Source organism: Pleurodeles waltl, chromosome 3_1, assembly GCF_031143425.1.
Source record: "Pleurodeles waltl isolate 20211129_DDA chromosome 3_1, aPleWal1.hap1.20221129, whole genome shotgun sequence".
Lineage (NCBI taxonomy): Eukaryota > Metazoa > Chordata > Amphibia > Caudata > Salamandridae > Pleurodeles > Pleurodeles waltl.
The window spans coordinates 877,374,896-877,402,779 of NC_090440.1; the positions used below are offsets into that span (position 1 = coordinate 877,374,896).

At 47.2% G+C, this 27,884-nt stretch overlaps 1 protein-coding gene across 7 annotated transcripts in view; it reads left to right on the forward strand.

Moving 5' to 3' along the window:
- The window catches only part of THRAP3 (thyroid hormone receptor associated protein 3), a 222,794-nt gene that overhangs the window by 62,933 nt on the left and 131,977 nt on the right, over positions 1 to 27,884 (forward strand). For all 7 annotated transcript variants that reach the window (XM_069223850.1, XM_069223848.1, XM_069223853.1 and 4 more), the window contains one exon: positions 17,689 to 18,555. In XM_069223850.1, coding sequence (XP_069079951.1) covers positions 17,689 to 18,555 — 867 coding nt within the window. The remainder of the gene's footprint in view (positions 1 to 17,688; positions 18,556 to 27,884) is intronic.

Sequence of the window (27,884 nt, forward strand, 5' to 3'; positions counted from 1 at the left end):
TCATTTGGAAATAAGCGTTTTTCTAGTCTGTTTCCCCACTTCTCGCAATAAAAACAATACCACGTTTCTGTGGCTGAGCCCTAGTGTATGGCACAGAAAAACCCTTAAAAGTTGACTTGGAAACCTATGATTTTCTTATGTGAAAGATAGTCTTTTTTTAAAAGATGTGAGCGGCTGCAGATGTTTCTGTAAACCGATGCTCGGGAGAGCCCAGTGAGATGTGACTTGCATGAATTCCACTGAGTTTGCTTACTCAAAATGCCCTGCAAACTTGAAACTTTGCCTGGAGCTTGATGGTGTAATGGGTGATAGTAAGATATGGAGTAGGTGAGGCGTGGACTTGCAGTGTTCAAGAGCACAATTGGCAGAGTTTCAGACACAAAAGGCAACAATCAATTGAATTGATTTGAACAACTTGAAAATAGTTCTGTTTGTGGATGTAAGCCTGGTGTCGATAGGAAGGGGCTGAAGGATGTTGACAAAAGTGAAAATCACAAACGTGGCAAAGTTAATAAACTTATCTACAAGGTGGAGTGTTTGTGGGGCCAACATAAGAATTGACAATTGCAGAAGTCTGTTACATGATAAAATTGGCGATGACTAATGGGTTTGGTGTAGAACTACATTTTTTGCGGTTGCATTGCTGGTACTTTTTTGCTCTGGCTGATTTAGTGATGCTGTGTATGTTGGGGGTAAGTCAGTGATGTAAGGCGGCTTTGGAATTGGGGGGGGGGTGGGCTTAAAATATAGGTTTACTGACTGAGATTGAAATGGGACAGTATAGAATTTTCCCATCTTTTAGGAGCAGCTTTAAAAGATGAGTGACCATTTGTATGAGGTGAGGAGTGCATTTTTGTCTTTGAAAGTTTGCATACAAGGTGAAATTCAGAATTGGTAATGGGGTGCGCAAGAGTTGGAACTGTGTGGGAGGAATTAGGTGAGTAGAAGTGAGCATCAGACTTTGTGTCCCCTTATGTGACTGCAAGATTGTGTATTTGTTTAAGATAATATTGTCTAGTCTGATTACTGTTTTTATTTGGAGATCGGAGCGAATATTTTAGTAGGTGAGATGGAAGGGTCTCCATGAATTAGCTACATATGAACTGTAGGAAGTTGGCTCTGTATGTGCTATTTCAAAGTAAGGAATAGCATGCACAGAGTCCAAGGGTTCCCCTTAGAGGTAAAATAGTGGTAAAAATAGATAATACTAATGCTCTATTTTGTGGTAGTGTGGTCGAGCAGTAGGCTTATCCAAGGAGTAGTGTTAAGCATTTGTTGTACCTACACATAGACAATAAATGAGGTACACACACTCAGAGACAAATCCAGCCAATAGGTTTTTATATAGAAAAATATCTTTTCTTAGTTTATTTTAAGAACCACAGGTTCAAATTCTACATGTAATATCTCATTCGAAAGGTATTGCAGGTAAGTACTTTAGGAACTTCAAATCATAAAAATTGCATGTATACTTTACAAGTTATTGACAAATAGCTGTTTTAAAAGTGGACACTTAGTGCAATTTTCACAGTTCCTGGGGGAGGTAAGTTTTTGTTAGTTTTACCAGGTAAGTAAGACACTTACAGGGTTCAGTTCTTGGTCCAAGGTAGCCCACCGTTGGGGGTTCAGAGCAACCCCAAAGTCACCACACCAGCAGCTCAGGGCCGGTCAGGTGCAGAGTTCAAAGTGGTGCCCAAAACACATAGGCTAGAATGGAGAGAAGGGGGTGCCCCGGTTCCGGTCTGCTTGCAGGTAAGTACCCGCGTCTTCGGAGGGCAGACCAGGGGGGTTTTGTAGGGCACCGGGGGGGACACAAGTCCACACAGAAATTTCACCCTCAGCAGCGCGGGGGCGGCCGGGTGCAGTGTAGGAACAGGCGTCGGGTTCGTAATGTTAGTCTATGAGAGATCTCGGGATCTCTTCAGCGCTGCAGGCAGGCAAGGGGGGGATTCCTCGGGGAAACCTCCACTTGGGCAAGGGAGAGGGACTCCTGGGGGTCACTCCTCCAGTGAAAGTCCGGTCCTTCAGGTCCTGGGGGCTGCGGGTGCAGGGTCTCTCCCAGGCGTCGGGACTTTAGGTTCAAAGAGTCGCGGTCAGGGGAAGCCTCGGGATTCCCTCTGCAGGCGGCGCTGTGGGGGCTCAGGGGGGACAGGTTTTGGTACTCACAGTATCAGAGTAGTCCTGGGGTCCCTCCTGAGGCGTCGGATCTCCACCAGCCGAGTCGGGGTCGCCGGGTGCAGTGTTGCAAGTCTCACGCTTCTTGCGGGGAGCTTGCAGGGTTCTTTAACGCTGCTGGAAACAAAGTTGCAGCTTTTCTTGGAGCAGGTCCGCTGTCCTCGGGAGTTTCTTGTCTTTTCGAAGCAGGGGCAGTCCTCAGAGGATGTCGAGGTCGCTGGTCCCTTTGGAAGGCGTCGCTGGAGCAGGATCTTTGGAAGGCAGGAGACAGGCCGGTGAGTTTCTGGAGCCAAGGCAGTTGTCGTCTTCTGGTCTTCCGCTGCAGGGGTTTTCAGCTGGGCAGTCCTTCTTCTTGTAGTTGCAGGAATCTAATTTTCTAGGGTTCAGGGTAGCCCTTAAATACTAAATTTAAGGGCGTGTTTAGGTCTGGGGGGTTAGTAGCCAATGGCTACTAGCCCTGAGGGTGGGTACACCCTCTTTGTGCCTCCTCCCAAGGGGAGGGGGTCACAATCCTAACCCTATTGGGGGAATCCTCCATCTGCAAGATGGAGGATTTCTAAAAGTCAGAGTCACCTCAGCTCAGGACACCTTAGGGGCTGTCCTGACTGGCCAGTGACTCCTCCTTGTTTTTCTCATTATTTTCTCCGGCCTTGCCGCCAAAAGTGGGGCCTGGCCGGAGGGGGCGGGCAACTCCACTAGCTGGAGTGTCCTGCTGGGTTGGCACAAAGGAGGTGAGCCTTTGAGGCTCACCGCCAGGTGTGACAATTCCTGCCTGGGGGAGGTGTTAGCATCTCCACCCAGTGCAGGCTTTGTTACTGGCCTCAGAGTGACAAAGGCACTCTCCCCATGGGGCCAGCAACATGTCTCGGTTTGTGGCAGGCTGCTAAAACTAGTCAGCCTACACAGATAGTCGGTTAAGTTTCAGGGGGCACCTCTAAGGTGCTCTCTGGGGTGTATTTTACAATAAAATGTACACTGGCATCAGTGTGCATTTATTGTGCTGAGAAGTTTGATACCAAACTTCCCAGTTTTCAGTGTAGCCATTATGGTGCTGTGGAGTTCGTGTAAAACAGACTCCCAGACCATATACTCTTATGGCTACCCTGCACTTACAATGGCTAAGGTTTTGCTTAGACACTGTAGGGGCACAGTGCTCATGCACTGGTACCCTCACCTATGGTATAGTGCACCCTGCCTTAGGGCTGTAAGGCCTGCTAGAGGGGTGTCTTACCTATACTGCATAGGCAGTGAGAGGCTGGCATGGCACCCTGAGGGGAGTGCCATGTCGACTTACTCATTTTGTTCTCACCAGCACACACAGGCTTGTAAGCAGTGTGTCTGTGCTGAGTGAGGGGTCTCTAGGGTGGCATAAGACATGCTGCAGCCCTTAGAGACCTTTCTTGGCATCAGGGCCCTTGGTACTAGAAGTACCAGTTACAAGGGACTTATCTGAATGCCAGGGTGTGCCAATTGTGGATACAATGGTACATTTTAGGTGAAGGAACACTGGTGCTGGGGCCTGGTTAGCAGGGTCCCAGCACACTTCTCAGTCAAGTCAGCATCAGTATCAGGCAAAAAGTGGGGGGGTAACTGCAACAGGGAGCCATTTCTTTACACAAGCCCCCCCCCAGCCCACAGGCCAGGAGACTCAGCCAACGCTGGAAGAGTCTTCCTAGTCTGTCAGGCGAGGAAGAGTAGAGGAAATGGCTGGTTTGTTGCAGGGCCTACTCTGCCTTACATCCTCCTGTTCAGGTCATTCCCTCTGGGGAACTGACCCACTTCCACAGTGATAGGACCTAGTCTGAACTGCCTCTTGTCTGTGCTTTTTATGTCTTCACCCATTCTCTCTATTTTGAGGTCAGAGGTATCCACCTCTGCTAATCTTATCTTAGCCAGGGTCACCCCTAGCTTACCCAAAGAGGTTACCCAGAGCTGGAGTAACCCCACCATGACCAACAGGGTCAGGGGGCCTAACTTGTTATTTGGCATGGGGTCAGACCACCATGCCAAGGATAGTGCAGCCATAAAGGCTAACACCCAGCAGAGGCCACTGACAGCTGTCAGTGCCCAGAACCACACCTTTAGCTCTTCACCTAAAAGGGAAGGGGCTAAGTTACAGGCTTCTTTGGGTTCAGGTTGCCTGTCTGCTGTATTAGAGTGGGGGGTTACCACATCTTGTAGAAAACACCCTTCTTCCACTCTTTCTTCTGTTAGCTGAGGAGCCACCCACTCAGGTTTAACAGTTGCCTGACTAGCCAGGACTTCTTGTGGGTCAGGTTGGACTTTATCAGAGCCATTTTTGGAGTTCTCCCCTACTGGAGCAGAATCTCCTTGGCTTGCTGGAACCTTGGCTAAAGGTTGTCCACCTTTCCTACTCTGTTTTCTTTTCTTCTTCTTCTGGGGTCTGCTTGCATTTACTGCAGAGGCAGGACTTCCAGAATCCTTGGGAGAGGACTGGCACTGGACCAGTTCCTCTCTTGGGCTCTGACTAACCTCTGGGTAGTCATTTCCAAGGAGACAATCAAGGGGGAGGTCTGTACTGACTACTACCCTTCTCCAGCTAAGAGTGCCACCCACTTCTATGGGTACTAAAGCCACAGGCCTCTTAGTGACCCTGTCTAGGCTAACTCTTACCCTGGCAGTCTCACCTGGGATGTACTGGTTTGAGAGCACCAGCCTGTCATGCACAATAGTGTGACTGGCACAAGTGTCTCTCAGGGCAGTGGTTGGGATTCCATTCACCAGTAGGTGGTGGAAGTGTCTACTTCCCTCTGGAATCTCCAACTCACCTGTTGGGCCCTGTTTCCAGTTGAAGGCTATGAAGACCTCCTCATCTGAAGAGTCATCTCCCATGGCTATACTGGTTACCCCTGGAATTTTGTTCTGAGGTTTGTTTTTGGGACAAGAAGTGTCCTTGGTGTGGTGCCCAGACTGTTTACAGTTGTGGCACCATGCCTTAGTGGCATCCCAGTTCTTACCCTGGTACCCACCTTTGTTTTGGGTTGTGTCTTGGGGCCCACCCACCTGTTCTGGTTTTTGGGGGCCTACAGAGGACTCTTTTTCTTTGTTTCTAGTGTCACCCACTTTCTCCTGGGGAGTTTTTGTAACCCCTTTCTTTTGGTCACCCCCAGTGGAAGTTTTGGTTACCCTAGTCTTGACCCAGTGGTCTGCCTTCTTTCCCAATTCTTGGGGAGAAATTGGACCTAGGTCTACCAGATACTGATGCAACTTTTCATTGAAGCAGTTACTTAGAATGTGTTCTTTCATAAACAAATTATAAAGCCCAACATAGTCACACACTTCATTTCCAGTTAACCAACCATCTAGTGTTTTTACTGAGTAGTCTACAAAATCAACCCAGGTCTGGCTCGAGGATTTTTGAGCCCCCCTGAATCTAATTCTATACTCCTCAGTGGAGAATCCAAAGCCCTCAATCAGGGTACCCTTCATGAGGTCATAAGATTCTGCATCTTTTCCCGAGAGTGTGAGGAGTCTATCCCTACACTTTCCAGTGAACATTTCCCAAAGGAGAGCACCCCAGTGAGATCTGTTTACTTTTCTGGTTACACAAGCCCTCTCAAAAGCTGTGAACCATTTGGTGATGTCATCACCATCTTCATATTTTGTTACAATCCCTTTGGGGATTTTTAGGATGTCAGGAGAATCTCTGACCCTATTTAAGTTGCTGCCACCATCGATGGGACCTAGGCCCATCTCTTTTCTTTCCCTTTCTATGGCTAGGAGCTGCTTTTCCAAAGCCAATCTTTTGGCCATCCTGGCTAACTGGATGTCCTCTTCACTGGAGTTATCCTCAGTGATTTCAGAGGTGTTGGTCTCTCCTGTGAGGGAACCAGCATCTCTGACTATTATTTTTGGAGTCAGGGTTTGAGAGACCCTGTTCTCCCTAGATAGGACTGGTAGGGGGGAATTTTCCTCCCAGTCACTATCCTCTTCCTCTGAGTTGCCACCCTCAGAGGGGTTGGCCTTTTCAAACTCTGCCAAAAGCTCCTGGAGCTGTATTTTGGTAGGTTTGGGGCCCATTGCTATTTTCTTTAGTTTACAGAGTGACCTTAGCTCTCTCATCTGTAGATGGAGGTAAGGTGTGGTGTCGAGTTCCACCACATTCACATCTGTGCTAGACATTATGCTTCTAAAAGTTGGAATACTTTTTTAAGAAACTAAAACTGGTTCTAGAATCTAATTCAAACTTTTACCAAACTTTTAAACTCTAAAAGAAATGCTAAACAGGATCTAACACAAGGCCCTAGCAGGTCTTTTAAGAATTTAGAAAACTTTTCAAATTGCAAAAATCAATTTCTAATGACAATTTTGGAATTTGTCGTGTGATCAGGTATTGGCTGAGTAGTCCAGCAAATGCAAAGTCTTGTACCCCACCGCTGATCCACCAATGTAGGAAGTTGGCTCTGTATGTGCTATTTCAAAGTAAGGAATAGCATGCACAGAGTCCAAGGGTTCCCCTTAGAGGTAAAATAGTGGTAAAAATAGATAATACTAATGCTCTATTTTGTGGTAGTGTGGTCGAGCAGTAGGCTTATCCAAGGAGTAGTGTTAAGCATTTGTTGTACCTACACATAGACAATAAATGAGGTACACACACTCAGAGACAAATCCAGCCAATAGGTTTTTATATAGAAAAATATCTTTTCTTAGTTTATTTTAAGAACCACAGGTTCAAATTCTACATGTAATATCTCATTCGAAAGGTATTGCAGGTAAGTACTTTAGGAACTTCAAATCATAAAAATTGCATGTATACTTTACAAGTTATTGACAAATAGCTGTTTTAAAAGTGGACACTTAGTGCAATTTTCACAGTTCCTGGGGGAGGTAAGTTTTTGTTAGTTTTACCAGGTAAGTAAGACACTTACTGGGTTCAGTTCTTGGTCCAAGGTAGCCCACCGTTGGGGGTTCAGAGCAACCCCAAAGTCACCACACCAGCAGCTCAGGGCCGGTCAGGTGCAGAGTTCAAAGTGGTGCCCAAAACACATAGGCTAGAATGGAGAGAAGGGGGTGCCCCGGTTCCGGTCTGCTTGCAGGTAAGTACCCGCGTCTTCGGAGGGCAGACCAGGGGGGTTTTGTAGGGCACCGGGGGGGACACAAGTCCACACAGAAATTTCACCCTCAGCAGCGCGGGGGCGGCCGGGTGCAGTGTAGGAACAGGCGTCGGGTTCGTAATGTTAGTCTATGAGAGATCTCGGGATCTCTTCAGCGCTGCAGGCAGGCAAGGGGGGGATTCCTCGGGGAAACCTCCACTTGGGAGAGGGACTCCTGGGGGTCACTCCTCCAGTGAAAGTCCGGTCCTTCAGGTCCTGGGGGCTGCGGGTGCAGGGTCTCTCCCAGGCGTCGGGACTTTAGGTTCAAAGAGTCGCGGTCAGGGGAAGCCTCGGGATTCCCTCTGCAGGCGGCGCTGTGGGGGCTCAGGGGGGACAGGTTTTGGTACTCACAGTATCAGAGTAGTCCTGGGGTCCCTCCTGAGGCGTCGGATCTCCACCAGCCGAGTCGGGGTCGCCGGGTGCAGTGTTGCAAGTCTCACGCTTCTTGCGGGGAGCTTGCAGGGTTCTTTAACGCTGCTGGAAACAAAGTTGCAGCTTTTCTTGGAGCAGGTCCGCTGTCCTCGGGAGTTTCTTGTCTTTTCGAAGCAGGGGCAGTCCTCAGAGGATGTCGAGGTCGCTGGTCCCTTTGGAAGGCGTCGCTGGAGCAGGATCTTTGGAAGGCAGGAGACAGGCCGGTGAGTTTCTGGAGCCAAGGCAGTTGTCGTCTTCTGGTCTTCCGCTGCAGGGGTTTTCAGCTGGGCAGTCCTTCTTCTTGTAGTTGCAGGAATCTAATTTTCTAGGGTTCAGGGTAGCCCTTAAATACTAAATTTAAGGGCGTGTTTAGGTCTGGGGGGTTAGTAGCCAATGGCTACTAGCCCTGAGGGTGGGTACACCCTCTTTGTGCCTCCTCCCAAGGGGAGGGGGTCACAATCCTAACCCTATTGGGGGAATCCTCCATCTGCAAGATGGAGGATTTCTAAAAGTCAGAGTCACCTCAGCTCAGGACACCTTAGGGGCTGTCCTGACTGGCCAGTGACTCCTCCTTGTTTTTCTCATTATTTTCTCCGGCCTTGCCGCCAAAAGTGGGGCCTGGCCGGAGGGGGCGGGCAACTCCACTAGCTGGAGTGTCCTGCTGGGTTGGCACAAAGGAGGTGAGCCTTTGAGGCTCACCGCCAGGTGTGACAATTCCTGCCTGGGGGAGGTGTTAGCATCTCCACCCAGTGCAGGCTTTGTTACTGGCCTCAGAGTGACAAAGGCACTCTCCCCATGGGGCCAGCAACATGTCTCGGTTTGTGGCAGGCTGCTAAAACTAGTCAGCCTACACAGATAGTCGGTTAAGTTTCAGGGGGCACCTCTAAGGTGCCCTCTGGGGTGTATTTTACAATAAAATGTACACTGGCATCAGTGTGCATTTATTGTGCTGAGAAGTTTGATACCAAACTTCCCAGTTTTCAGTGTAGCCATTATGGTGCTGTGGAGTTCGTGTAAAACAGACTCCCAGACCATATACTCTTATGGCTACCCTGCACTTACAATGGCTAAGGTTTTGCTTAGACACTGTAGGGGCACAGTGCTCATGCACTGGTACCCTCACCTATGGTATAGTGCACCCTGCCTTAGGGCTGTAAGGCCTGCTAGAGGGGTGTCTTACCTATACTGCATAGGCAGTGAGAGGCTGGCATGGCACCCTGAGGGGAGTGCCATGTCGACTTACTCATTTTGTTCTCACCAGCACACACAGGCTTGTAAGCAGTGTGTCTGTGCTGAGTGAGGGGTCTCTAGGGTGGCATAAGACATGCTGCAGCCCTTAGAGACCTTTCTTGGCATCAGGGCCCTTGGTACTAGAAGTACCAGTTACAAGGGACTTATCTGAATGCCAGGGTGTGCCAATTGTGGATACAATGGTACATTTTAGGTGAAGGAACACTGGTGCTGGGGCCTGGTTAGCAGGGTCCCAGCACACTTCTCAGTCAAGTCAGCATCAGTATCAGGCAAAAAGTGGGGGGGTAACTGCAACAGGGAGCCATTTCTTTACATGAACTATCAAGTGAGAGACATTGGCAGAGAGTGGGTAGTTATGGGTATTAATGAAGGAGCAGTCGAGACTTGAAAAAAAGTGGGTGAAGTAACTCGTCTTTTAGACTGTGGTTAAATTCTTCTAGGATGGATCGAGATGAAGTGGGGAGGTGGTCTAGAAGTGTCCAGGTCCTCTAAAAATGTTTGGCGCCTGAGGAAAAAAAGAGGGACTCATTTTGTGCCCTGAAGAGAACAGCGTTTTAGAGATGTGGGAGGGAGTTGGCCAGCATAGTAGGTGTAGGCACATAATGAGCAGGACAGTTACACCACCTCTCAGCGTTTGAAGGCCATAAAGCAGGTGGTTTGGCGCATTCTGGGCACTGGTGAAGCGGAGATAGTGAATGTTATGAAGGCAGTTTTGTTGCAGCTTTGATTTCCATTGATGATTTGGTTTTGAGCATGAATCTTTTCTGGATTCACATGTGGTGTATTGTTCCGCCATCTAGTGGTTGGGCCTGTAATCAGTTAGCAGCAATTTTTTTTTTTTTTTTTTTTGCGTGGGGATCATCTACCAGCTGGGCTCTTGCTCTTCCTTGAATTGCATATGTTGTGGAATCCCCGTGATGTATTCACCATCAAAAGATATTTATTTTTTTGTGTGTCTGGAAGCGCAGCCAAGAGCTCTGGTTTCGAAGAACAGAAAAGGGAAGAAGATTCTTAGTCGGAAGTTCAAAATAAGTACCGGGGTCAGATGGTTTTCTAACACTTATCTATCGACTGACATCAAAGGAACCGCATGAAAGCATTGCAAACAAGCATTGGCAAAGCCAATAGGTTTCGCTATGTTATATTTATTGGCTTTGTCAATGTCCGATGGTGGAAAGTAAGGGAAAGATGGCAGAGGAATGACACGGGGAGGGGGGGGGGAGAGATCAGGGAAGAATGCAAGCAAGTGACAAAGGTTTGGGGCCTAGGGGAGAGAGGGTTCCAGGCAGTGGGAGGCAGAGGGTAAGCGACAGAAGTAGAGTCGGGAGCAAGAGATGGGGGTAGGAGCAAGACATATGTTGGGAGCAAGAGATGGAAGGACAAGGGATCAGGGGAGATGGTTGGTGCCAAGAGTCGGGGGTTGCAGGAAGCAAGAGAGCAGGCTATGGAGGAAGAGACTAAGCTCTTGTGGGAAAATTTGCCTCCTTCCTGTTAAATTGGTCATAAGAGTAAGGCTGTCGATCCCTGCATCTGGCAGAGTATTTAAAAATAAATACGTGACTAAAAGGGGACATAAAATGTAGGTCTATGCATCTCAGATATGTTAAAGCATTGCTATCAGCGTGAATGGTTTATTTTTATATCTATTTGTGTTTGCATATGTTTAACATGTCTGTTACTCTGAAGTACGGCGATAATCTTGAATCAGAGGGACAGGTAGGTCAACCAAGCCTAGTGCTAGGGCAAACATCCCAATCCCAGAAGCGTTTAGGAATAGCTAAACTCTTTAATTAGACAGTGTTCTCCCCTCCCCGAGTTGCCTTAATTACTTTTCACTTGTACCAGCTTGTTTGCTCCATTAAACTTTCCGAGTGAGGTGGGGTGACAGGCAAAATTAATCAAGCAAAGGAACTTTTTTTTTTAACCAAATCCCTTCCAACTGTATGACAGTCGTGCTTCTAACTACAATGCATGTTTTTTTCTTCAATTGCAACATTGCCTTAGTTTTATGCAGTCTGTTCTGTAACGAGCCTCTCCCCTGCAGGAATATAACATTAAGAGATGTATTCAGTACTAAACTATTTTAAAACCATCTGCCACTTAAAAAATGTATACCCGTTACAACAGCCAACATGATGAATGGAGAAGCAGCGGGGCTGCTGTACTATTGTTGAATAGAGAAGCAGTAGGACTGCTGTGGTAAAGGAGAAGAGTCGCCTGCTGTGGTTCTAATGGAGAAAGAAGCAGCGGGGCTGCTGTGGTACTATTAAAACGAAAGGCGCATAATCACACCATTGCTTATATATTTGATAGAAATTAGAATTAACAGCACATGCAAGTCTTCTACATATATTTTAACTAGAATAACCACATTGAAGTGATATACACCAGGAAAGGGCATCTTAAGCCTTCCAACTGACACCAAGAATGAGCGTCTGAATAAACGATAAGTTGGCGCCCTCTTTCATGATTGTTACTTGCGTATTTGTAAATCTCGTGTTCAATGTTGAAGGGTATTTTGGCGCTAAAATAGCGGCGCACGTTATTGCCACCCCTTGATAGTAATCTTTTCATTAATCTCAGAGGAAAGAAAGGCTAAGTGGACGCACCAGGATTGGAATCTGTGATGCACAGAGCCCAAGGGGTGGATGAATAAACCCACCGAGCCACCAGGTCGGGTGCAAACGGGACCAGTGACTTGTAAAGGGGTCGAGTTGCTGCTTCATGATTTCCTGAGACGTCAGAGAACGGTGAAAAAGTTTCAACGTTAGGTAAAAACACATCTCAGGCTAGTAAACATGGAAGTATGAACCAGGGCATCACGCGGAGGCTCAAGCTGTCATGTGTCTGGTCAGATGGAAGTCGAACTTCACAGCGTCAGCAAATGTACTTAAGAGGTTCCTCCTCAACCCCCCCAAAAAAAAGTACTTGCAAAATGAAGAGTAGTTAGCGGAAGGACACTGGTCAGTAACCACTGGCAGTGACTGAAAGCTGTACTTTGTCTAGACACGACAGGGCAGCATGGCAGCAGAGCAGGAAATCGACCTGCTGTCCGTTGGAATAAGCCATTGGTAATTTCAGGTAAGTAAGGGCTTGTTCTAAGCAACTAACCCCCCCCCCCCCCTTTTTTTTTTATATTAACAAACGACTTCGCCCGCGCACGCCGTGCAGTTGAAACCTAAAAACAGAAGACCATTCCAGTTTTTTTCAAGGGGTAGGAGGGTGGGTGAAGGAAAAAGCCATGTGGGTCTGAGGATGAGAAAATGGTAAGGAGCACCTATTTAGACTTAGCACCAACTCACACCACAAATTTCCACAGAAGTACAGCCATGACATGTAATCTTTGCATCCTGAAGGATCACAGGGCTAAGGGGTTGCAGAGTTTCAACCCCAAATCTTCAATCATGGAGAGAAGCAGAGATGGGCACATTTGCCATGGGTCAGTCCCAGCACAGGAAAGGATCGCCAACTGAACTGGGTTAAGACAACAATACCCATTAAGACATGTAGTTGGCACGGGGGGAATTTTGAAGACTTCATCAAGGATGAGGGGGGAAAAAAACTCCTAAAAGTATGGTGGAGAATGCAGAAAGAAAGAAATACCAGGTAACACAGGAATGGCAGTACTCAGTGGAGCTGTAATCTTTGGACTCTATTCACACACAACCACCTTCCATGCCGAAACGCCATGTATCGAAGATGGGCAGAAGGCGAAGGAGCTCTACAGGCTTGAACCTAAAGATAAATTGAAGGCAAGCCCTGGGAACCGGCCTTAACATTGTAAGGTGGTGGGAAGAGTAACACGGAAAAGGAGCCTTGTGGGAAGATTTGATGCCAAAGAGGAAGCTTGATACGGTCTACATCGAAAGGAAAAACGCCGTATGAAGGCTGAAATGGAGGTTCTGATGAAAAATAACGAAGTTGAAAGACTCAATGAAGGTATACAAAATTCCTCTGAAATCAGCGAGGTAAAAGGTAAGTAAGTGAACAGCCCTTTGCACACCTTGAACCTCATACCTAATCAGAACCGTGGGAGTAGACAAAAAAAAGGAAATGAAGAGGATCAAGTTGAAAAATAATCAATCCAAGGGGAGGGGGAGACTGCAGAAGAGTGGCAGGATCTCTACACTGGCTGCCCTGAAGAGGGGGGGATTGATTCCTACCCGTCAACACACTCACCCTTGGAGTCATAGTATGGTCAACAACTCCCTGATAAAAAGGATAGCAGAACTTATGGGGACCAGCTTGAAGAGGAGCAAATGGAACCATGCTTCCTACCCAAAACGCTTCTAGCAGTGTGAAGGAACCCATTTCTACACATGCTGCTCAGTGTCCCAGAACTAGCCGCAACAAAGGCAATGATGTCGTTTGGTAGCGCAATACAGACAATTTACCCGAGACCTTTAGATCAAGGGCAGTGTTGTTGAGTTGCAGGTTCTCTAATTGTGACCACAACATGAAAGAGCAAACCTACCAACTTCCACCAGCCCCCCACCTGACAATGCAAGCGAATGGGCATGGTTGGCTATAAGCTGGGCCACTGGAACTATGCAGAAGGGGTGAGGGTCAAATTATGCGCAGGATTGAGTAAATTCTACGGCAAGAAAAGGCAAATTATGCAGTACATTTTGTGACCGTATTACTGCATTATTTAGTAATTGTTAAACCCATTAATACTGTCTGGGAATTGGGTTTACCTCATTAGTATCAGTTTAACACCTGGTATATAGCAGTTAACTACAGAAAGGTGACCGTCCACCATTGCAAAAGGCCTTCCACTGCATGGCAACACATGTCAAAAACGTTTGAGTTAGAAACAATCTTTTTTTTTTAATCCATCATCTGCAGATTTTATGTGGAAAATGAGACAAATCTACAATTATATGAAAATCACGGCTGCACAATCGCATAATTCCAGTGGCCCTGGCTAGAAGATTGAGAAAGCAGCAGCTGCGCAGGGAAGCATTGAAAATTACAGTGCTCAGCTGAATTGATATGCCCATCAGCAATTGAATGCAATAGAGACGTGAAACTTCTGCAGGAGAGGAATACAAGAAGAGGGCGAAGACGGTACTTCAAGTGGGAAAGAACCTTGCCAATACATGCCTAAAATATTTGCTAGGTGCGACTGGCACTGCTAGCTCTTGCATGTCTGCGTCTACAACCCTAAGACATGCCTGGCTCAGTTTTTAAGCAGGTGGTACAAGCTTCTAAAACCAATCTGCCCTGCATAACTTAATGGTTACTTGAGCGTATGAGTGCCATGCAGGGTAAATTTTCCGGATTCTTTGGCAAACCTCCCACCGTCCGAGATATGTGAATTTGCACAGAAGAAATAATCAAAGTAGAGGTAAGTGGAAAGGAAACCATACACGGAAGTCCAGGTTAAAAGTGGGGAAACAATTCAAAATAACAAATATATTGAGGGTGTAAGGAAATGCCTCCTTGGCATGGTTGCCCCCTGACTTTTTGCCTTTGCTGATGCTATGTTTACAATTGAAAGTGTGCTGAGGCCTGCTAACCAGGCCCCAGCACCAGTGTTCTTTCCCTAACCTGTACTTTTGTATCCACAATTGGCAGACCCTGGCATCCAGATAAGTCCCTTGTAACTGGTACTTCTAGTACCAAGGGCCCTGATGCCAAGGAAGGTCTCTAAGGGCTGCAGCATGTCTTATGCCACCCTGGAGACCTCTCACTCAGCACAGACACCCTGCTTGCCAGCTTGTGTGTGCTAGTGAGGACAAAACGAGTAAGTCGACATGGCACTCCCCTCAGGGTACCATGCCAGCCTCTCACTGCCTATGCAGTATAGGTAAGACACCCCTCTAGCAGGCCTTACAGCCCTAAGGCAGGGTGCACTATACCATGGGTGAGGGTACCAGTGCATGAGCATGGTACCCCTACAGTGTCTAAATAAAACCTTAGACATTGTAAGTGCAGGGTAGCCATAAGAGTATATGGTCTGGGAGTCTGTCAAACACGAACTCCACAGCACCATAATGGCTACACTGAAAACTGGGAAGTTTGGTATCAAACTTCTCAGCACAATAAATGCACACTGATGCCAGTGTACATTTTATTGTAAAATACACCACAGAGGGCACCTTAGAGGTGCCCCCTGAAACTTAACCGACTGTCTGTGTAGGCTGACTAGTTCCAGCAGCCTGCCACACCAGAGACATGTTGCTGGCCCCATGGGGAGAGTGCCTTTGTCACTCTGAGGCCAGTAACAAAGCCTGCACTGGGTGGAGATGCTAACACCTCCCCCAGGCAGGAGCTGTGACACCTGGCGGTGAGCCTCAAAGGCTCACCCCTTTGTCACAGCCCAGCAGGGCACTCCAGCTTAGTGGAGTTGCCCGCCCCCTCCGGCCACGGCCCCCACTTTTGGCGGCAAGGCTGGAGGGAACAAAGAAAGCAACAAGGAGGAGTCACTGGCCAGTCAGGACAGCCCCTAAGGTGTCCTGAGCTGAGGTGACTCTAACTTTTAGAAATCCTCCATCTTGCAGATGGAGGATTCCCCCAATAGGGTTAGGATTGTGACCCCCTCCCCTTGGGAGGAGGCACAAAGAGGGTGTACCCACCCTCAGGGCTAGTAGCCATTGGCTACTAACCCCCCAGACCTAAACACGCCCTTAAATTTAGTATTTAAGGGCTACCCTGAACCCTAGAAAATTAGATTCCTGCAACTACAAGAAGAAGGACTGCCTAGCTGAAAACCCCTGCAGAGGAAGACCAGAAGACGACAACTGCCTTGGCTCCAGAAACTCACCGGCCTGTCTCCTGCCTTCCAAAGATCCTGCTCCAGCGACGCCTTCCAAAGGGACCAGCGACCTCGACATCCTCTGAGGACTGCCCCTGCTTCGAAAAGACAAGAAACTCCCGAGGACAGCGGACCTGCTCCAAGAAAGGCTGCAACTTTGTTTCCAGCAGCTTTGAAAGAACCCTGCAAGCTCCCCGCAAGAAGCGTGAGACTTGCAACACTGCACCCGGTGACCCCGACTCGGCTGGTGGCGATCCAACACCTCAGGAGGGACCCCAGGACTACTCTGATACTGTGAGTACCAAAACCTGTCCCCCCTGAGCCCCCACAGCGCCGCCTGCAGAGGGAATCCCGAGGCTTCCCCTGACCGCGACTCTTTGAACCTAAAGTCCCGACGCCTGGGAGAGACCCTGCACCCGCAGCCCCCAGGACCTGAAGGACCGGACTTTCACTGGAGGAGTGACCCCCAGGAGTCCCTCTCCCTCGCCCAAGTGGAGGTTTCCCCGAGGAATCCCCCCCCCTTGCCTGCCTGCAGCGCTGAAGAGATCCCGAGATCTCTCATAGACTAACATTGAAAACCCGACGCTTGTTTCTACACTGCACCCGGCCGCCCCCGCGCTGCTGAGGGTGAAATTTCTGTGTGGACTTGTGTCCCCCCCGGTGCCCCACAAAACCCCCCTGGTCTGCCCTCCGAAGACGCGGGTACTTACCTGCAAGCAGACCGGAACCGGGGCACCCCCTTCTCTCCATTCTAGCCTATGTGTTTTGGGCACCACTTTGAACTCTGCACCTGACCGGCCCTGAGCTGCTGGTGTGGTGACTTTGGGGTTGCTCTGAACCCCCAACGGTGGGCTACCTTGGACCAAGAACTGAACCCTGTAAGTGTCCTACTTACCTGGTAAAACTAACAAAAACTTACCTCCCCCAGGAACTGTGAAAATTGCACTAAGTGTCCACTTTTAAAACAGCTATTTGTCAATAACTTGAAAAGTATACATGCAATTTTGATGATTTGAAGTTCCTAAAGTACTTACCTGCAATACCTTTCGAATGAGATATTACATGTAGAATTTGAACCTGTGGTTCTTAAAATAAACTAAGAAAAGATATTTTTCTATATAAAAACCTATTGGCTGGATTTGTCTCTGAGTGTGTGTACCTCATTTATTGTCTTGTGTATGTACAACAAATGCTTAACACTACTCCTTGGATAAGCCTACTGCTCGACCACACTACCACAAAATAGAGCATTAGTATTATCTATTTTTACCACTATTTTACCTCTACGGGGAACCCTTGGACTCTGTGCATGCTATTCCTTACTTTGAAATAGCACATACAGAGCCAACTTCCTACAGAGGGGCTTCTGGGGGTGTGTCTGACGTCCTTCAAGGAAAGAGAAAGGACCAAATGGTCCCACTACAAAAAAGGGAAAAAATAATAAATTCCAGACTCGGCCACTAGATAGCACAATAATGCACAGCATGTGAATTCAGAAAATTCTTCAAGCTCAAAATTACTCCCAGGGGTAAGTAATCATTTCGTTACTGGTGGCTACCCTGGGTTTGTCGAAGGTTTACTTAGCCTAAGTGGTAAAATGAGATTTGATGGATCCCGGGATGCAAATAATGGATTGGTGGGGCGCTGAACTTGTACTATGTGCAAGGTCGTGATTGGTGCAGTAGATACACATCTTGATGATTGACATGGGGAATCTGCACAGCCTGATGCTCCAGAGTTGGTCAAACGATTAATTGAAAATGCACAATTAAATGTACTATGGTACACTGGTCTTAAAAGCTGCCAGTTTCCCCACTGTTCATTATGTTACGTTTATTCTGCAGTTACTTTAAAACTCTTTCTGTAATTAAGTTTGTCCAGACTCTGCAAACTAAGTTGTTTATGCAGTTGCTTTCATAAATGCTTAATTGTATGATTTGTATTTTAATAGGTGCATTTTATTTTTACTTTTTGCAGTTCTAGGTCCCGTTCAAGGTCCTACTCTCCATCCCACAATCGAGAACGGAACTATCCCAGAGTGTACCAAAACCGTGATAACTTCAGAGGAAACAACCGGGGCTACAGGAGACCTTACTATTTCCGCAACAGAGGAGGAAGGGGATTTTACCCACGAGGTCAGTATAACCGTGGAGGCTATGTCAACTACAACAGACCCAACTGGCAAAACTACAACCGTCAGCCCTACAGCCCACGCCGAGGCCGGTCCCGCTCTAGAACCCCGAAGAGACGATCTCCTTCTCCAAGGTCTAGAAGTCATTCAAGAAATTCGGACAAATCCTCCTCTGACCGGTCACGAAGGTCTTCCTCATCAAAGTCCTCCTCTTCGAATCCCAGCATAGTGGAATCATCGAAACGCAAGTCCAGGAAGGAAAAGAAAACAAGATCTAAAGACAAGCGAGCATCTCTTCAGACTACAGGAGAGGATGATTCTAAAGAGACTTCTTTGTCAGGTGGTGGTGAACCAAATTCCAAAGCTGAAACCTCCAAAGATTGGCAGGATATTTCTTATGACACAAGTCCAATTGCCCAGCATAGTCCTGAACGAGCACCCACCCTAAAGAGCTCAGTTCAGTCTGTGGTGGTGAGGCGCTCTCCTCGCTCAAATCCCTTGCAGAAAAGCCCCCCTTCACCACAGGGAGGTGCTCCCCCAAGTGGTTCCTCATTCCGGGCACTGTCGCGACAGAGTCCATTTGACCACAATACATCTGGTATGAGCCCTCCTAAGAAGGCCCCCCTAAGCAAAACTTCACCAACAATAAGTTCACTTTATGGTAATCCGAAGGATGAGGGGAGACCTGGTGATGCAGGACCATATTCAAAGAGGTACATGGTGTATTTTAACCTTCATTGTTTTTGTTACTGTTTTACCAGTTTATATTTGTTGCATGTGTAAATAGACATGTGGAGTTTCGCTTGTAATCTCATATTTTACTATAAATTGGGAAATATTTCCTAGTAGAGTAGATTGCATCTCATTTTGAAAATTGTAGTGGATCTGTAAAAAGTTTGTGAAATGAAATAACTTCTTGACACTATCTTACCTTTCCGCCTCAAATTAAATTGTGGCAATTAGAGCTACAGCATATGTTCTCCTGGAGATTGCGTGTTATATCCCTCGCTCCCCCCCCAAACCCCCGGTCACCTTCTGGTGTTGGGCTTTTGTGCTTGCACATTGCAAGTTTTTCTCCTAAGAAGTTTCCAAAGAATGTATGGAAATACTCTGTCCCCATCAAAACCTATCATTCACGAATGTTATGCAGCTAAGTGGAAAAGTTGTATCCGTTACTGCCATAATTTAAACAGCTGTTAAGTCGCAGTACAAACTTAATTGTTACATATACAATATTCAATGCTTGTATACTCGAGTATGTGTACGCTTGTCAGCTTTAGCTGTCTACTTGCATAACCAACATCATTTTAACCTTAAGATTCCAGTTATTTCAACCTATATTGAAGGCTTAAGAAAGGTAATATCCACTTTACTACCATCAATCCCAGCATTATTCGTACTTGACTTGCAGTATGTCCGAGCCCCCTTGTTCTTGCCTACTGCAATTTCTCTTGTGGAAGAATTTCCTGTTGTGTTGACTAAGTACACTGCAGGGGTTCAGTTAAAGAACCTTTTGTCCATGTCAATAAACTGTTGTCTTAGCAACTTTTTTGTTTTTGCCCAAAGTAATTTCTCCTTTTCATGTAATCAGTAAATTGAACTGCCTTCTTTTTTTGTCATAGTGGCTTGCGGAAAGGACTATACAATTTTTTTTTTTTTTTTTAAAGTTAAGTGCAAATATGTTTCATGTTTTACGTGCCCAGTCTGTCGGGAATGCAAGCCACTTTTTCTCGAGTTTCCTCAACCACACTTAGAAAGCTAATTTCTAGCAGTTGGTCTTGCAAGGTAGATTGTGAGATGTATTCAGATGTGTTGTGCTAACAGTGCATTAACTGTCGCTCCTAGAACACATTATGCTTGTAAGAAAGGTGCTAGAATGGACTTTCTGTGTAAACCATTCTCTAGGAGGTACCTGCAAATCTGACTTCTCGTCTATCCACACATGTACTAAACTCTAGAGTTTGGGCATTCATGCACAATAAGCCGAAGTCTGACAAAGTGCTTAACACAGCATTCTAGATACTCTTATTGCTTGCGGGTCATTGCTTTAGGTGGATTGAATACAATTTTGTAATTTATGCACACCAAGTGATCTGCAAATAGAAAATCTTGTGTGTAATAGTTAGTGTGGAGCACGTAGTGCTGAAAACATATGCAGCATGTACTGCATTTATCTATATGCACTGTGGCCCCCTGTGCTCATGGACATGCTCTTTGGTTGCTCGAATCTCTTGGAAATGAGGCGCAGACTTGGCGCTAGAGTGCTTCAGGGGATGGCAGAGCCATGGCCAGGTCCTTTGGCCTTTCCATGGCCCTCCCCCAACCGCAGTCTGCCTTAGACTCCTTTTGTGACCAGAGAAGTGGTTTCCAGCTGGGTCTGTACCAGCCCAACCACCACAGCACACAATCTTCCCAGCCCCTACATGGTTGAGGACACAGTGCACAGAGACCCCATGGGTCAGGCTGCCAGAAATTGGGCCAGTCCACAACTCCGGCAGCCGCCCCTCTAAACTTCTTTAGTTTGTTCTCCAACCATAATTGACACCCAGTGGGAGGCAGGATATGCCATCCCCTGCACCACTGGACATCAGTAACATCCGACCGCTGGGTTCTCCAGGTTGTCTGAAGGGGTTTCTCCATTCCCTTCGTGAGCACCCTTCCATCCATGCCACTCAAAACAGGCTGACAGAGGACAGTCTTTCTCCGCCCAGAAGTGACTGCTCTCGTGGCCAAAAGAGCCATAGAGAGGGTGCTGGCAGTGTAAGTAGATTGTGGTTGCTATTCCTTCTACCGTCTGGTGCCTAAGATGGACTGAGGCCTAAGTCCCCACCTAGACTTGCACCAGCTCAAGTTCTTTCCTAAAAAGGAGAAATCCACAATGCTCACCCTTGCTCAAATCCTGTCTGCCCTGGACCCAGGAAAATGGATAGTATCGTTGCGCTTGCTGGATGCATGCTTCTACATCTTGCCTACCCACAGACATTACCTGTAGTTCACGGTAGGTCACAGTCACTTTCAGTTCACTGTGCTCCTCTTTGGCCTTAGCAACGCCCCTCTGGTGTTCACTTCCCTTATCTTGATGACTGGGTGTTGAAGGCAGAATCGTCCCAGGCAGCCATCTTCCACCTCCAGACTATGGCAGACCTCCTAAATTCGCTGAGTTTCACTACAAATGTGCCTGTCACACATGACCCCTTCTCAGACACTCCCTTTCATTTGAGCCGTTTTGGACACAGTACAGTTTCCGTCTTCTCTTCCGAATCGTGAGTCCAAGTTATTCAGGCTATGATGCAAATGTTTCAGCCTTTATCCTGGGTGTTTCTTTGAGGCTGCTTGGCTTCATTGCTTATTGCGTCCTGCTTGTGACACATGCCCGCTGGCATATGCCGGCTCTGCAGAGGACCTGAAGTACTAGTGGCTCAACATCAGGTGAATCTCTCCAACATGGTGCAAATCTCGGAGGGCACTGCGAGAGATCTGGACTGGTGGTTGATTAACTGTAATTGGGTCTGCAGCAGGCACCTCTCCCTTCCCCTAGCCAGATCGGACGGTCACTCCTGGGCTGGGGTGGCCACCTAGGAGAGGTGGAGGTTAGAGGACACACGTCTTCGGTGGAATTCATACTCTCCATCAACTTGTTGGAGCTCCGGGCAATCCGGGTGACATTGAAAACCTTTTCTACCCTACATCAAGGGAAGACTCGTGCAGATGATCATGGACAACATCACTGCCATGTAGTTCTGCACCCTAATACACTTTTTGCCACGATGTGTAGAACTGAACCTTAGAAACTTTCCAGGTCAGTTATTTACTGAAAATACAGAATAGCGGAGCACTCGTCACACAGACAGTTTGGTTTTAAACGTGGTATGCCACGGATACTGTATAGAACTCTTAAACCCACCAAGGAAGAAAAGGTATTAGGAAACAGAATTGGCCCAGTTAAGGAAATAAGTAAAAACTCCTGCAAAAGCACTCAATAGAAAGAGTACCAACAAAGGAGTTGAACAAGGGAAGCTATTCACCCTACTTTCCGGTACCAAAGCAAGACCTTACACAGAGGCTGTCCTGGACCTCAGAATTCTAAACAAATTAATCTCCCCCCCCCCCCCCCCCCCACCCCCCAACGCCCTTTCCAAAAGGAAAGCACTAGCCCCAATGTGGAGCTTGAATACAGTATGAACACTGTTGATGACAAAACCATTCGAGCCTATGGACAAATCAGAGCTCCGGTTTAACAGATTAAAAACTGCCTTTATGATAGTAATAACATCGCTTCAAAGAGTAAGCTAACTTCAAGCGCTATCAGTACAGGAACCATACATGCAAATTCACAAGGATAAAGTAGTCCTCAGGACAAATCCTCAATTCCTACCTAAGGCGGTGAGAAAATTCCACTTCAACCAAAGCATCCAGTTGCCCAGTATTTTTTTAAGAACCCACAGACACAACTGGAAAAGATATTACATACTCTTGATGTAAGAAGACGCTGATATACTACCTAGAGGAAACCAAATGGTTTTGCAAGGGGAGTCAACTGTGTTTCATATGCCAAATCCAGCAAGGGGTCACCCTTCACAAAGGGAAGTATTGCAGGATGGATCGTGGAGACAATACAAACATGCTGTACCTCAGCTGGCAAATGTCTACCTTATCACCTTAATCACATGCCACAAGAAAGAAGGGAGCAACACTAGTATTCATGGCTATCTGCACAGCAGCAACATGGACATACCCACACACATTCACCAAGCATTGTTGTGTGGACATACTAATGCACAAGGAAGCCCAGGTGGGACAGAAGGTACTACAGCACCTGTTTGCAAGCTCATCATTTCACCCCAACCAGCCAAAGGAAGGGGAAACTGCTACATAATCTAATGCACAGCATGTTAATCCGGAAAAGGGTTCATGCTGCAAAACGAAATATTTACCAGTAGGAGTAGTTTTGCAGCCTGAAGAGCTTTCTGGATTCAGATGCAACCAGCCCGCCTCCCAGAAAATGAGAACAAGACAAACAGGTGGGGGGAAGAGGTCATAGATAAAGATAAACTGTTTAATAATAAAAAAGGAAAAGAGAAAAACAAGAACTGAAAAAGATTCTGAAGATGGCTACCACGCACAGGAACTCCCGTGCGCCGTCTGACATCACACAGGGGGACAGACCAAGCACCAAATGGTGGTCGACGATGCCCAAAAGGAGGGGAGGGAAAAACGGACAATTCCGGACCCAACCAATAGATGACGGGATAATGTACAGCACCTGAATCCTGAAAACTCTTCAGGCGGCAAAACTACTTGTAAGTAACCATTTCAGTTCTATAGCCGAACCCACCATCTGGTCAGACTTGGGATTGGAAGGGGGGAAGGTGTTCAGATTATTATGTATTTTGGGTAGTACATACAAGTACGTGAATGGGCAATATTTAAGAAACTGTTCCTTGTATGTAATTGTCTTGTTTTAAGGCTTTGTCTGTGTTTCTATTGATGCATGATTGGATCTCTGGTAAAGGGGTCAGGAGGTGATGGAAAGTAATGATCAGTGTTAGGCAGTTGTCTAAGTTTTTCAGTGCTATACTTTTCTCAGTCTATAATGACAATGCCACCCCCTCTTGTCTGCCAGTTAAATGATTAAATCCTGGGAGGTGTTCAAGGATTCAATGGCTTGTCTCTCAATCAATGATTGGTTGTATGGCACATATTCAAACGATTGATCTCAATAACCTCTTGAAGTACCAATTTTTCAGTTGCCAAGATCTCTGGAGGCATAGTGGAGGAGGGTGGGAAAAACGAAGGAGGGTGAAAAGATGACCAATTACTATTTTATTTTGGCGGCTGCAAAGAAATACCTCAATCTAATGCATGTGAAGAATTTCAGTAGATCCTCATGATCTTCATGGAAACTACAGAAATTGCTCCGTTCCGCGGGGACAAAAGCTGATAAAGAATATTGTCAGATATATTGAAAATCGGGATCATATGTGTAAGGAAATGCCTCCTTGGCATGGTTGCCCCCTGACTTTTTGCCTTTGCTGATGCTATGTTTACAATTGAAAGTGTGCTGAGGCCTGCTAACCAGGCCCCAGCACCAGTGTTCTTTCCCTAACCTGTACTTTTGTATCCACAATTGGCAGACCCTGGCATCCAGATAAGTCCCTTGTAACTGGTACTTCTAGTACCAAGGGCCCTGATGCCAAGGAAGGTCTCTAAGGGCTGCAGCATGTCTTATGCCACCCTGGAGACCTCTCACTCAGCACAGACACACTGCTTACCAGCTTGTGTGTGCTAGTGAGGACAAAACGAGTAAGTCGACATGGCACTCCCCTCAGGGTGCCATGCCAGCCTCTCACTGCCTATGCAGTATAGGTAAGACACCCCTCTAGCAGGCCTTACAGCCCTAAGGCAGGGTGCACTATACCATAGGTGAGGGTACCAGTGCATGAGCATGGTACCCCTACAGTGTCTAAACAAAACCTTAGACATTGTAAGTGCAGGGTAGCCATAAGAGTATATGGTCTGGGAGTCTGTCAAACACGAACTCCACAGCACCATAATGGCTACACTGAAAACTGGGAAGTTTGGTATCAAACTTCTCAGCACAATAAATGCACACTGATGCCAGTGTACATTTTATTGTAAAATACACCACAGAGGGCACCTTAGAGGTGCCCCCTGAAACTTAACCGACTATCTGTGTAGGCTGACTAGTTTTAGCAGCCTGCCACAAACCGAGACATGTTGCTGGCCCCATGGGGAGAGTGCCTTTGTCACTCTGAGGCCAGTAACAAAGCCTGCACTGGGTGGAGATGCTAACACCTCTCCCAGGCAGGAATTGTCACACCTGGCGGTGAGCCTCAAAGGCTCACCTCCTTTGTGCCAACCCAGCAGGACACTCCAGCTAGTGGAGTTGCCCGCCCCCTCCGGCCAGGCCCCACTTTTGGCGGCAAGGCCGGAGAAAATAATGAGAATAACAAGGAGGAGTCACTGGCCAGTCAGGACAGCCCCTAAGGTGTCCTGAGCTGAGGTGACTCTAACTTTTAGAAATCCTCCATCTTGCAGATGGAGGATTCCCCCAATAGGGTTAGGATTGTGACCCCCTCCCCTTGGGAGGAGGCACAAAGAGGGTGTACCCACCCTCAGGGCTAGTAGCCATTGGCTACTAACCCCCCCAGACCTAAACACGCCCTTAAATTTAGTATTTAAGGGCTACCCTGAACCCTAGAAAATTAGATTCCTGCAACTACAAGAAGAAGGACTGCCTAGCTGAAAACCCCTGCAGCGGAAGACCAGAAGACGACAACTGCCTTGGCTCCAGAAACTCACCGGCCTGTCTCCTGCCTTCCAAAGATCCTGCTCCAGCGACGCCTTCCAAAGGGACCAGCGACCTCGACATCCTCTGAGGACTGCCCCTGCTTCGAAAAGACAAGAAACTCCCGAGGACAGCGGACCTGCTCCAAGAAAAGCTGCAACTTTGTTTCCAGCAGCTTTAAAGAACCCTGCAAGCTCCCCGCAAGAAGCGTGAGACTTGCAACACTGCACCCGGCGACCCCGACTCGGCTGGTGGCGATCCAACACCTCAGGAGGGACCCCAGGACTACTCTGATACTGTGAGTACCAAAACCTGTCCCCCCTGAGCCCCCACAGCGCCGCCTGCAGAGGGAATCCCGAGGCTTCCCCTGACCGCGACTCTTTGAACCTAAAGTCCCGACGCCTGGGAGAGACCCTGCACCCGCAGCCCCCAGGACCTGAAGGACCGGACTTTCACTGGAGAAGTGACCCCCAGGAGTCCCTCTCCCTTGCCCAAGGGGAGGTTTCCCCGAGGAATCCCCCCCTTGCCTGCCTGCAGCGCTGAAGAGATCCCAAGATCTCTCATAGACTAACATTGCGAACCCGACGCTTGTTTCTACACTGCACCCGGCCGCCCCCGCGCCGCTGAGGGTGAAATTTCTGTGTGGACTCGTGTCCCCCCCGGTGCCCTACAAAACCCCCCTGGTCTGCCCTCCGAAGACGCGGGTACTTACCTGCAAGCAGACCGGAACCGGGGCACCCCCTTCTCTCCATTCTAGCCTATGTGTTTTGGGCACCACTTTGAACTCTGCACCTGACCGGCCCGGAGCTGCTGGTGTGGTGACTTTGGGGTTGCTCTGAACCCCCAACGGTGGGCTACCTTGGACCAAGAACTGAACCCTGTAAGTGTCTTACTTACCTGGTAAAACTAATCAAAACTTACCTCCCCTAGGAACTGTGAAAATTGCACTAAGTGTCCACTTTTAAAACAGCTATTTGTCAATAACTTGAAAAGTATACATGCAATTTTGATGATTTGAAGTTCCTAAAGTACTTACCTGCAATACCTTTCGAATGAGATATTATATGTAGAATTTGAACCTGTGGTTCTTAAAATAAACTAAGAAAAGATATTTTTCTATATAAAAACCTATTGGCTGGATTTGTCTCTGAGTGTGTGTACCTCATTTATTGTCTATGTGTATGTACAACAAATGCTTAACACTACTCCTTGGATAAGCCTACTGCTCGACCACACTACCACAAAATAGAGCATTAGTATTATCTATTTTTACCACTATTTTACCTCTAAGGGGAACCCTTGGACTCTGTGCATGCTATTCCTTACTTTGAAATAGCACATACAGAGCCAACTTCCTACATTGGTGGCAGCGGTGGGATACAAGACTTTGCATTTGCTGGACTACTCAGCCAATACCTGATCACACGACAAATTCCAAAATTGTCATTAGAAATTGATTTTTGCAATTTGAAAAGTTTTCTAAATTCTTAAAAGACCTGCTAGGGCCTTGTGTTAGATCCTGTTTAGCATTTCTTTTAGAGTTTAAAAGTTTGTAAAAGTTTGAACTAGATTCTAGAACCAGTTTTAGTTTCTTAAAAAGTATTCCAACTTTTAGAAGCATAATGTCTAGCACAGATGTGACTGTGGTGGAACTCGACACCACACCTTACCTCCATCTTAAGATGAGGGAGCTAAGGTCACTCTGTAAAATAAAGAAAATAACAATGGGCCCCAAACCTACCAAAATACAGCTCCAGGAGCTTTTGGCAGAGTTTGAAAAGGCCAACCCCTCTGAGGGTGGCAACTCAGAGGAAGAGGATAGTGACTTGGAGGACAATTCCCCCCTACCAGTCCTATCTAGGGAGAACAGGGTCTCTCAAACCCTGACTCCTAAAATAATAGTCAGAGATGCTGGTTCCCTCACAGGAGAGACCAACACCTCTGAAATCACTGAGGATAGCCCCAGTGAAGAGGACATCCAGTTAGCCAGGATGGCCAAAAGATTGGCTTTGGAAAGACAGATCCTAGCCATAGAGAGGGAAAGACAAGAGATGGGCCTAGGACCCATCAATGGTGGCAGCAACATAAATAGGGTCAGAGATTCTCCTGACATGTTGAAAATCCCTAAAGGGATTGTAACTAAATATGAAGATGGTGATGACATCACCAAATGGTTCACAGCTTTTGAGAGGGCTTGTGTAACCAGAAAAGTGAACAGATCTCACTGGGGTGCTCTCCTTTGGGAAATGTTCACAGGAAAGTGTAGGGATAGACTCCTCACACTCTCTGGACAAGATGCAGAATCTTATGACCTCATGAAGGGTACCCTGATTGAGGGCTTTGGATTCTCCACTGAGGAGTACAGGATTAGGTTCAGGGGGGCTCAAAAATCCTCGAGCCAGACCTGGGTTGACTTTGTTGACTACTCAGTGAAAACACTAGATGGTTGGATTCAAGGCAGTGGTGTAAGTAATTATGATGGGCTGTACAATTTATTTGTGAAAGAACACCTGTTAAGTAATTGTTTCAATGATAAACTGCATCAGCATCTGGTAGACCTAGGACCAATTTCTCCCCAAGAATTGGGAAAGAAGGCGGACCATTGGGTCAAGACAAGGGTGTCCAAGACTTCAACAGGGGGTGACCAAAAGAAAGGGGTCACAAAGACTCCCCAGCAGAAGGGTGATGAGACAACCAAAACTAAAAATAGTAAAGAGTCTTCTACAGGCCCCC